This window comes from Puma concolor, chromosome E3 (genome assembly GCF_028749965.1).
Source record: "Puma concolor isolate L17-30 chromosome E3, mPumCon1.1.hap2, whole genome shotgun sequence".
NCBI lineage: Eukaryota > Metazoa > Chordata > Mammalia > Carnivora > Felidae > Puma > Puma concolor.
In genome coordinates this window covers 20,563,985-20,576,050 of record NC_141682.1, presented here as the reverse complement: position 1 = coordinate 20,576,050, position 12,066 = coordinate 20,563,985, and the positions used below count along the sequence as shown (strand labels likewise).

General features: G+C 46.9%; 1 protein-coding gene across 1 annotated transcript in view; it reads left to right on the top strand.

The window, feature by feature from the left end:
• Nucleotides 1-12,066, top strand: part of KATNIP (katanin interacting protein) — a 195,188-nt gene that overhangs the window by 4,807 nt on the left and 178,315 nt on the right. The window contains exon 2 of the mRNA XM_086692622.1: nucleotides 7,110-7,266. Coding sequence (XP_086548748.1) covers nucleotides 7,176-7,266 — 91 coding nt within the window. The 5' untranslated portion in view covers nucleotides 7,110-7,175. The remainder of the gene's footprint in view (nucleotides 1-7,109; nucleotides 7,267-12,066) is intronic.

The following is a 12,066-nucleotide window of genomic DNA, read 5'->3' as shown; positions in this document are numbered from 1 at the left end:
TTAAAAAAAAAAGAAAGATGTAGCAAATTTGAAAATGAATTCTTTATGTCAGAGGTTACACACTGGGGGCCTCCGAACGAATGAGCCCACAATCCTGTTTACTTGACCCATAATGTTTTGTTTTTTCAATTTTTGAATGAGTTGTCAACATTGGAAGATTGGGAGATTTCTCATAAATATCTGATTGTGGGATTTTCTTTGAAAATCAATGAAGTCTCTCAACACCGAATCAGAATTCTGTAGGCAACAACCTCCTCACAGCTAGAGCTAACGGAGACCACCCTTTTAGAAGGGAGGTGCCCTTTCCAATTTGTCACAGCACCTACCTGACTGGCCACCTACCTGAACTCCATTGCCTGCGTTCCCTGCCTGGGCCCCATAGGCATCTGAAGCAACAATTCTACTCTTATATTAACTTGGACAATGTCGGAATCCTTATGAATTATTCCTGTGGGGCATACTGTGCTGTATATACTTGTTCACTTAGTTTCAATCTGAAAAAAAAGGGGGGGATATATTCCCTGCCCTTAAGAACTTCATAGTCTGGGGACACCTGGGTGGCTCGGTCGGGTGAGTGTCCAACTCTTTCAGCTCAGGGCATGATCTCAACAGCTCGTGAGTTCGAGCCCCTTGTAGGGCTCTGGGCTGATGGTGCAGAGCCTGCTTGGGATCCTTTCTCCCTCTCTCTGCCCCTCCCCCACTCACTCTGTCTCTGTCTCTCTCAAAATAAATACATAAATTAACAAAAAAAAAAAAAAAAAGAAAGAAAAGAACTTCATAGTTTGGTGAGAAAGCCAGTCATAAACAGGTAACTAGAATCCAACCTGGGAGTTCCTGGAAGATGACATTCGTGAAGGTCTTCCCCTTTCTCAAAGGAATCTGCCTCACTGCCTACTTTTGCAAATAAAGTTTTATTGGAACATAGCTAAGCCCCCTCTGCATATAAATGCACACAGTCTGTGGCTGTTTCCATGCTTCGTTGGCAAAGTTGATTTGTTGTGACAGAGACCGTATGGCCCACAAAGCCGGAAGTATTTACTATCTGGTCCTTCACTGGAAAGGTTTGCTGACTCCTTCCATGGGGGATCCATTCGATTTGACGCTCGAGACAGCTCCATATGCTACTCACTGTAATTGGGCCCATTTGCACCCACGTGGCCAGCAGGTAGCAGAACCAGGACTCCGCCAAATAAAGCGCACACTCTAGAATTTACGTATGTCTAGAGTATGTCGTCAAAGACCTGTTTGAAACTTGTCCCTGCCAGGGTGTCGCCAGGTTGTCTCACCTAGGGGGTGAGTCTGTGGGCGAGACTCCCTCTTAGGCTGATGGGAGAACAAACAGTTTAAAAGGCACTGCCCTGGGGACGCCTGGGTGGCTCAGTCGGTTAAGTGGCCGACTTCCGCCCAGGTCACGATCTCATGGTTCATGGGTTCCGACCCCACATCAGGCTCTGTGTTGACAGTTCAGAACCTGGAGCCTGCTTTAGATTCTTTGTCTCCCTCTCTTTCTCTGTCCCTCCACTGCCCATGCTCTCTCTCTCTCTCTCTCTCTCTCTCTCTCTCTCAAAAGCAAATAAAAAAAAAAGGCACTGCCCTTGACCCTTGCTCTTGGCTCCCTCAGGACCCGACTCTGTGGCTGCTCCTCTGTTTACACATAAGAGAGGGCTTACATGAGCAGTATGGTTGCTTGGAAGCTGGAGCTTGGTGCTGTTTACAGATCACTTTATATAAGAGTAAGGAAGTATCAGTTGCCCTCAATAGCACTGGACTGACTGCTGATGCCCCGTGGGATTTGAACGGCTTGACCCTTGTAGCTTTAAATCAGACACAGCACCTTAAATCAGAGAATTTCCCTGGGGAAACAGTGTCTTTCCCTTCCCCTGTCCCTTGGTTGGTCTGCTGGTCTCTAACCTCTATTTAGATACCCACCTACCCACCCACCCTCCTGCCCAGAGGTATTATACTGGGCTGAACTGGGTCCGTTGATGTGTTTTCCCATATTTAAAAATAGTGATTTCCCATAAAAACCGGGGCTATTTAGTCTCTTGATAGAAGGGTGCTTTGGCCCTGCTGGGCCTGCATTCCCAAACAGCCCTGGTCCCCAGCACTGAACATTGGTCACCCCTTGGTCTTGGACATGTGATGACAGTTTGACCTCTTCTGGCTGGTAGCACCTGTCATCAAGTGCTCTTTTCTTGCATTGAGAATATTCGCCTGAGCCTATGGGCACCTGAAAATTAACCCCTGCCCAAGCCACCTCGGAAAGCTGGCTGTTTCTTGCATACGCTATATTCTTTTCCACCTCCCTGCCTTCCCCTTGCCGTGTTCCCTGCCAGCTGTCTCCTTCTTTCAAGTCACCTCCACGCTGTAGATGATGGTGACCGACATCACCTGCTGAATTAATCCTCCCACACGACGGGATCCCATAGCCCTCATGTCCCATGCTGTATTACAGGTGTTGGGCTCCGAGCCTTTTCTCCTCTTTGGGGATAGAGACCCACTCCTGTTCCTTTATATGCCCAACACTTGGCCCAAGGAGTGGCACAGGGAGATGTACATGAGTGTTTGCTGGGCTGACGTCATAATCAGGGAAGAGATGAACTGATTTGTCCCTTAGCGAATTGGTAGCTGGTCTCCATAAAGCAGGCAGGGAAAAAGTCCTTGCATCTCAATCTTCCTCTTTCCCCCAGACGTTGCCCTTTGGAGTAGTTCAACCCAGTCCTAATAATATGTCCTGACCTGGCTACCTTTACTGTACCCCTGGCCTCTGTTAGTCTGTACTCCGTCTATTTTTCAGCTAGCATTCTTCCCCCATTTTCTGCCCCAGTGAGTCACCATCACCCCTATCTCCTGCCTCATTTCTAACTCTGATGCTGCCTTGACCCCCCATAGCTGATGGATTCTCTGGAGACTTAACATGTCATTGGAGGGTTATAGGCAAATGCAGCACCAGGCAGGAAGGTGGGGCGTCACAGATGACTGGTCACCAACCACAGAAGCCCTGCAGGGACCACTACACTCTTATAAACTCTGAGTGACCTTGCAATGCGATGTGTGTGTGTGTGTGTGTGTGTGTGTGTGTGTGTGTGCATGCACACACACACTCTCTCAAGAATCCCAAACTATTTATGTACCTTTTTATGAACCTACCTAAAATCACAGACAGTCAGATCCAGGAGGGACTTAACAGATCTAGTCCAGGGAATCTGATAGATTTCCAAACTCTGAGGATCCCGTGCAGGAATACAGGTTTAGAAGCCTGCAGGGTCCAGGCAGGTAATGTAAATGACCACAGTGACTGGGGTTTATTTCATTATGCTGCTTGATGTCAGATTCTTTCAACACCTACGTACACTTTGCATACCTGGGACTATTCCTCCATGTCATAAAGGACTCGATTGTCTACTAATTCCTTGAAGCATGTAGCCTCTTCCATACCTCCATCATCTGTAGAAAAGAGATAATAATTGTTCCATCTCCTGGGGTTATTGTGAAAATTAAATGCGTTCATGGATGCAAAGCCCTTAGATCAGGACCTGGCATACGATAAGTATAAATGTGCTAGCTGCAATTAGGGTGATGATGGTAATGATTCTCACTTTTGCTAGAGGTGTGGACACACAGACCTTCACTTTCATCTTTAGGGAGAAGCCTGTCAGACCAAAGTGGCAGCGAGACAGAGAGCTAGGGGGCCAGGAGCCAGAGGATACCAGCCATCTGCCGGCTCCTGACAACTGTTGCCAGGCAGGAAGGCAAGCCTGGTGTTGCCAGATCTTCTAGTTTTTCAAAAACAATCCAGAACTCAGGATTTCTTTTTTTTTTTTTTTTTTCCAGAACTCAGGATTTTAAAATGTGAAATCTCCCAAGCTGTTGGCTGCAAAAAAAAAATTTTTTTTTAAACATTATGGAGACCAAACAAATGTCTGTGGCCTGGATTCAGCCAGTTGAGTAACTTCCGATCTGGTCTGATTGCTGTCATTTATCAGATGTGGAGGCCGAGGCCTGGGGAGTTAAGGTGGCCACTTGCGGGAGAACCAGCCTGGATCCGTTTCTGTACCCGCCCCGCCGCCATTGCAAAGCCTCCCTCCTGATGAGCCTTTGTGGTGGGAAGTCCTGCCTCTTGCATGATTTGAGGTGGAGATTTTATTTTAAGCCTGCAGAAGGCAACTCTGAAAAAACCAGGGCAGAGGATTGGACTCGCTCTCCTGCTCACCCTGTTCAAGTTAGAGGTGCTCACTCTGTGAGCCTTCCTCATCTTGGAGAGGAGAAGAAGGAGCAGAGTGCAGAGACCGACCAAGGGGGTTCTGGTCCTGAGGCCACATGACCTTGGGAGATTAGTTACTTCATCTCTCAGTGCCTGGACTCTTAAATTATAAAATAGAGATTAATAGGAGGACTACGTCATAAGGCTGCCGTGAAAATCATATGAATTCATCTATTTAAAGCCCTTAAGGGGCGCCTGGGTGGCTCAGTCAGTTGAGCATCTGACTCTTTTGATTTTGGCCCAGGTCATGATCCCACGGTCCTGGGATCGAGCCCCGCCTTGGGCTCTGCACTGAGTGTGAAGCCTGCTTAAGATTCTCTCTCTCTCCCTCTCTCTCCCTCTCTCTCTCTCTCTCTCTCTCCCCCCTCCTCCCTCTGACCCTCTACCCCACTCCTGCACTCTCTCTCTCACTCTTTCTCTAAAATAAAAAAAATTAAAAAAGACTTTTAAAAGTTTACTTTAAAAAGTAAATTAAAAAATAAAGCCCTTAACAGAGCCCCTGGGTGGCTCAGTCAGTTAAGCATCCAACTTCAGCTCAGGTCATGATCTCATGGTTGGTGAGTTCGAGCCCTGCATGCAGCTTTCTGCTGCACAGAGCCCATTTCAGATCCTCTGTCCCCCTCTCTCTGCCCCTTCCCCACTCTCTCTCTCTCTCTCTCTCTCAAAAATAAAGAAACATAAATAAAGCTCTTAAAATGGTACCCAGTACTTAATAGGTTCTCAGTAAAAATTAGCTGTCAGAGGCAGGAATGTCTCTTTTTCTTTAGGATTCTGGGGGATCTCATGCATCATTTCTTACGGTTTCCAGGGCTGTTTTGCCGATCATTGGGGTGGGGGGTGTGGAACGCAAATACTGAGAAGACGCTTTAATTTGTATGTGTACATACGTGCTCACATAGATTCACAAACGCCGTGTCCCCACTTGTGTTCAGCCAGGAGCTGGGATGGAAGGATGGGGCTGGGCTGGCGGGTGTAGTTGGAATGCATTTGGGAACTTGTGTGATGGATACAGAGGTCGACCAAAGTACATTTTAGCCTGGGAAGCATGTTGTCACATAAGCCACTGATTAGATTACAGAAGTGTGGCACTTTCTTATCTTTACCGTTTCAAATGAAGAAAAATCAATATTTTCCAATTATCTCCAGTGGTGTATTAAACCCACTTTGTCATATTTCATTTCACCATCTGAGAAAAAGCAGGGGGGGAAGGATCAGGAAAATACATTGTGAGAGAAGATGAAGTCTTTACAGCTTCTCGTACTCTTACCTCTTGTCCTCCCAGCATTTATCCATTCAAAAAATTTGGTCATTCATTCATTCATTCATTCATTCACTCACAGACTCCAGGGATGTCTACTGATGTCTCTTCTGATGAGGGAGCATAAGGCAAGCCGAAGGCCAAGCACAAGCTAGCATACCTCCCATCCCCCACCCCAGGTGGGATACGTATATTCCTCGTGGACTCCTGGCTGCCTAAGAACAAAGGAAAGGACAGAAAACAGATGGTTAACTGATAGAGATCACAGTCCTGCAGGACGCGAGTCTCCATCCATTTACAAATACCTTAGTAAATTACAAGAAAAAGGCAATCTTATCAATAGCCTAATCTCCAGAAACCTATAGGCTTGTTTCCTGGAGCCCCAACATCACCCTCCCCTCCATAGTGATGTGGGGAACAAAGGCAAGAAGGAAATGGCAGGTAAAATTAAATTTCCTTATAACCTGCAGCCAGGTGACAAACACTTGAGGCAGGCAGAGTAAAACCTTCTCCAGGAACTCCCTACTGTCTTAATGCTTTGCTAGAGGGAAAAACAACCTTAGCTTGACAATAGCTAGGCCTCCAGTGATCTGTGAGGCTTTAGCATATGGAAAATCCCTTTTAAGAAACTTCCTCTTGACTTTACCTCCTCCAACTCCATAGTATATAATAGTACTCTTCACAACCCCAGTGCAGCTCTTTCTGCCCGTGGGCCCTGTCCCCGTGCTTTAATAAATCTTTTTGCCCCAAAGACATCTCAAGAATTCCTTCTTGACCATCAGCTCTGGATCCCCACCCCCACTCCAAACCCCATCACCTACTGTGTGCAGGCACTGCTCTAATCGTTTCATTTGTACTGTCTTAACACTGACAATAGACCGAAATGGAATTACGGTATCGGGGTTTCTAAACAGGTAATGAGAAGCTGAGCCAGACAGGCTGACCCAGAGCCTACCTTCTCTGCTACCGCACGGCATTGTCCCCAGGCTCTCATCTAATTATGAAGGCAGCCAAAGAATGCACGGCTAAGCATTTTTAGAAGTGCACAAGAAAATGTGCATAACAGTGTGCAGGTTATAAATAACCATTTCTAGCTGCCAGCTGCTGTTTGGGTTTGGAGAGGAAAAGAGGATCTTAGCATGACTTGTTTATCTCAGGTAATTTGGCAGTAAACTGGGTCCCGGGAATTTGAGTTACACAGAAAATGCAAAGGAAGAGTGACAGGGATATTGTTTCGGGCTTTCAGGAGACAGAATGTAACTTCAAGTCCCAGAACCAGCCTGGAGGCAGCACATGGGGAATTTGAAAGAATTTGAAAGTGTGTCGCAGAGCCCACGTTTACCTGTCTTCCAAACAGTCATGCTTTTTGTCTAACAGATTTCTGTTGCTATGATGAAATGTCCTTAAAGAGCTCTCCCCCTCGCCCCCCTCCCCCCCACCATGGTTCTGCCGCATCGAGGTAAATAATGGAAAATTTTCTAGTCTTCTGCCTAGTTACCTATTAGGTTAGAAACTAGAAGCCTGTTTTGTTGCATCTGTACAGAGCTTTACATTTTTTTTTTTGTAATTGTCAATATTTAAAATTAGAAGCTGTCTTATAAGACTGGACTTCTGGAAAAATCTGATCCAACAAGACCGGGCCCGCATTCCTGCATGGAAACAGGCGGCAGGAGCCAAACAGTGATTGCCCTTGAGGCTGGGCAGGCTTCTGGGTCCGCCTCCCTGCCTCCTTACTCTGCCACAGGTATCTTTGCAAACCAAGGCTGTAGGTGGAAGTCACGATCAAGGTCCAGGAAGCTGGCATGGGGCTGAAGGCACGCGGGGGCGGGGTGCTCCCATTCCTGGGCTTGACAAGGGGGTGCCGGCAGGCACCAGGGTGTACTGAACACTGGATTAGCAGCCAGAATGACTGGTTGTTAACCAGGTTCTTCCCCTTCCTTGCTCTGTGACCTTGGGCAAGTTACTTTGCTTCTCTGAGCCACGTGGCTTTGTTGTGCATGATAAGGGAATCTTAAGAGCTCTCACCTGGGGAAGAACATGGAGTTGTTGGGGGGGGGGGGCGCGTGTGTAGATGCTCTGTAAGCACTAGGAAACCATGATTCCCAGGCAACCCATCCGGACAGGTCTCGATTTTCCTTTCCTTGTTCTTGCTTTTTTCTTTTTCCTAAAATACTGCGTTGTCTTTCCGGCAAAGCTTCGGGGTGCTGAAGTTCACAGAGGCTACTCCCCTCTCCCCCCGTAGACCACCCTCTTAGGTTCTCTCATGGGAACGTTCTACAGCGTTTCCCATTGTTTGGTTTTGTTTTGTTTTTAATTTGAATCTGGCTTTTGGACATTTAATATTTTAAGTTTCTTTTAATTTTCTCGATAGAAAATGGGTCCAAACCATTCAAAAATCAAAACAATATAAAAAGTAACAGTGAGGCACCCTGGATTGTTCAGTCGTTTAAGCATCCGACTCTTGATTTAGGCTTGTACATCATCTCACGGTTCGTGAGTTCCAGCCCGCATTGGGTGTTGCATTGACCGTACGGAGCCTGCTTGGGATTCTCTCGCTCTCCCTCTCTCTCTGCCCCTTCCATGCTTTCTCTCCCTCAAAATAAATATATAAACGTCAGAAAAAGTGACAGTGAGCTGTTGCATTTGTGCATGTACCTCTGGGTGGTTCTCTATACAAACAGAACCCATGTAGTCTTCTTTTCCTCTTTCTTAGAGAAAAGATCGCATCCTACATATACTTTCTGCCTATTGATTTTTTTTCACTTGACATATGACTGTCTTATATATAAGCAGCTTGCCCATTCTTTCTTCCAGCATTCCATTTCATTTGTGGATTCACCCTATTCAGCCAGTCCCTACTGACGGACTCACCCATCATTTCCAACAGTTGTTATTGCAAATTGTGATACAGTGAATACCCTTGTGCATTTGTTTCCCATTCGTGGAGGTGATTCTTTACAGTAGGTTCCTGGAAGCGATATTGCTAGCCCCAAAGGAAAAATGCATTCGTACTTTTGAGGATATTGTCAAAACACCTTTCCAAAGGGAGTCTGTCATTTTGTACTTCCCCCAGCAATGCTCAAAGCTCCCACCAGCTTTCTAGCTCTCGCCAACACTATCTCGTCAAGCCTCTGATTTTTGCCAGTCGGACTGGTGAGAGTAAGTGGTATTTCAGTGAGATATTTGTCATTTAAATAAAGTTCCAGAGATATATAAAATGAGAGCAACATAAGCCCTCGTATTTGGACAACAGAAGAAATCGGCTCATTTGAGTAACCTCATGGCGGCACCATACCCCAGTGGAGAGAAGCAAGCTCTTTGTTCGAAGCTCCTTTGCACTGGGGAGGTCCCTGCATGGCCTCTCTTTCCACTGGATTTGTTCTCCAAAGCCCAACTCTTTCTGCCGAGGCTGAGCATTTCACCTGAGTAGATGGGAGTGAGCGTCTAATGCCGAGCCTTACCGTTTTGGCCACTTTATGGCATTTACCTGGCTGGCCGGCAACGCCATCTTCTTGGATAATTGGGGAATCATTTTTATCTAACCCCCTTATGAATTGCTCTAGGAGTGCAAAGTACACTCAAAAGCTGCGTCGCAGAAAGAATTCCTTAAATCAGACTCCCTCCCCGGCACATTCTGGTGTTCTTGTACTTGTCTTCAAAGCCCTGACTGAGGAGCAGTGTGGCCCAGTGGTTAGGAGCGTAGGCTCTGGAGCCAGACTGCTCAGATCCAGGTTGAGGCTTCTCTAGTCACTAGCTGCGTGATACTGGGCAAGCTTCCTAACCTCTTTGGATCTCAGTGACCGCATCTGACAAGCGGGATGATAATAGTGCCTATTTCTTGGGTAGCTGAGAGGAGCACATGAGTTGGTTCACGTACTTAGCCTTGAGCTCAGTGCCGGGCACATAGTAAACCTGACTAAGGTGAGCTCACATGGTAATGGCAGTGATTAACATGCTTGTGATTGTGATGATGTTAGTGACGCTCATGATTAGGAGCACACTGAGCCCTGTCACTTACCAGATACATTTGTGTGGCCTTGAAAAAGCAGCTCAATCACTCACTCAAAGTTTGTGTCTCATTTCTTCCTTGGTTTGTGCCAAGGGCATAGTACTGTCCACCTGTTTTTTTTAATGTTTATTTATTGTTTTAGAGAGAGTGAGAGAGCATGAGTGGGGGAGGGGCAGAGAGAGAGAGAGAGAGATAGAGAGAGAGAGAGAGACACTGCAAGCAGGCTCCAGGCACTGAGCTGTCAGCACAGAGCCCGATGCAGGGCTCGAACCCACAAACTGTGAGATCATGACCTGAGCTGAAGTTGGATGCTTTACTGACTGAGCCACCCAAGCGCCCCATGGTGCTGTGCATCTAAAGCAAGAGTCAGCAAGCTGTGACCAACCGGGCTGACAACTGGCCTGCAGCCTGCATTTGTGAATAAAGTTTTATTGGAACACAGTTGCACCCATTTGTTTACATATCGTCTGTAGCTGTTCTCTCGCCAAAATCTTTACCGTCTGGCCTTTTACAAGACAAGTTCGCTGACCCCTGACCTCCAGGAGTGGTTCTGAGGATGCAGGGGATGAAGGCTGTGTGTTGAACCTGGCACGTAGTAGGTGTCCGGTTCAGTGGAGCACTCACATTCTTGAACTTGGTGCCTGGTCCTCAGCCTCCCCCGCTGCCACTCTTCTTCTACCCTAAAGGAAAAATAGAGGGAGTAATTACAATATGAATAATTTAATTAGAAATACCATCAAATGATATCAGGCATATGTATTTTTATCATGCACCGTACATTTCACATCCTAAGTAGTCCACAGCAGTGGATGTAAAAGGCTGTGTCCTGTGGACTGCACTTCACAGGAGGCTTAAGGCTTTTTTGAGGGTAATTTTGACGCTGGTTTTCCCTCGCCTGCTGGCTTCAGAAGCTGGCATCCAAGCAAGATGCACCTCCCTTCTAAATGGCAGCGATGAATGTTATTATCTGCCTCCAGAGCAAAGTAAAACCAAAGTGTCAGAATCCTCGAACCATTGAAAATAAATCCAAAGTGCGGATAAAATCTCTCTGAAGTCATAAGTGGGAGCGTAGTATTATATGCATTCACACCCTTTTTTTTTTTTTTTTCCTTTTCCCCAGGCACACATCGGTTTTGTAACGCGACGTACACGTGTGTCATTTACATTTGGCCTTATTTATCGTCTCATGGCTGAAGCTGACAGGTCACCTTGCAAAATGCAGGGGAACGCCCCCTTAATTTTGCAAGCAGCATTTATTGATGTTAATGTCACCTTCTTCCACCTCCCTCCCTGACTGTCATGAGAATAAAACGAGATCTAAGTAGGAAGATACTCCGAGAAGCTAAGTGCAGTAGACAGGGGCAATGTAATCTCATTTCTTCCGTCCTTGGTGAGAAGGAGCAGTCTCCACATTGAGCTTCCTGGAACAGAGAGAGAGGGGCTCAGTGGCCTGAGGACACAGGCGTTAGGGAACAAGCGTGTATAATGAGAGTGAATTTTCTTCACTGGAAAGTAAGCAAATTGTTTCCCAATTTAATGAACAAGAAGCTCCTTTTGAAGTTTACGGATTTATTTTGAGAGAAAGAGAGTGCATTGGCGTGAGCGGGGAAGAGGCAGAGAGACAAGGAGAGAGAGGATCCCAAGCAGGCTCCACGCTCACGGCGGATCCCAACGCGCAGCTCGATCCCACAACCGCGAGATCTTGACCTGAGCCGAAATCAAGAGTTGGTTGCTTAAGCAACTGAGCCACCCAGGCGCCCCATGAGTAAGAAGCTTCTAACGAACTCCAGGAGAGAGATTTGCTTTCAAAATTCAGTAGGCAAGCTCTGTGTTCTTTGTATTAATGTTTTGTTTTTATGGCCCACCTTAAGACTTTTCTTACTGTTCTCTGTTGGCGTAACCGAATTTTAGAGATGAAAAGCAACCCCAGAGGTGATTTAGCCTAACTCTCATTTAAAATTTAAAAATAAAATGGGGCACCTGGGTGACTCAGTCGGTTCAGCATCTGACTTCAGCTCAGGTCATGATCTCATGGTTCTCGGTTTGAGCCCTGCGTCGGGCTCTGTGCTGACAGCTCAGAGCCCGGAGGAACCTGCGTCGGATTCTGTGTCGCCCTGTCTCTCTGCCCCTCCCCCACTCATGCCCCGTCTCTCTCAAAAATAAACATTAAAAAAAATTTTTTTAATTAAAAAAAAAAAATAGGAAGAAAATATGGCCCAGAGAGATCCTGTGGGATCCTGCGACTTGTCCAAGCTCCCGTAAACTGGTCAGCTGTCCACTGGACCAGGTCCCTTGGCATGTGTTGCACTAGCATTGGAGGAGCTGTAGCCAGGCTCTGGGGACTGCCTTGTTTGCCCCTGGGCTAGCTCTGCTCTCCTTCTCCCCAGCTTCACTCTGGGCCCTTTTTGCTCCTACTGGGATCCTACTCGCCTCGGGACTGCTTCTGTAGAACACCCTGGTCTCCAACCCTCTCTGTCCCCTTCGAGCTCCAGGCCAATCTTCGGGCTCCTGGTGCTGCCCCGCGTGCCCTACCAC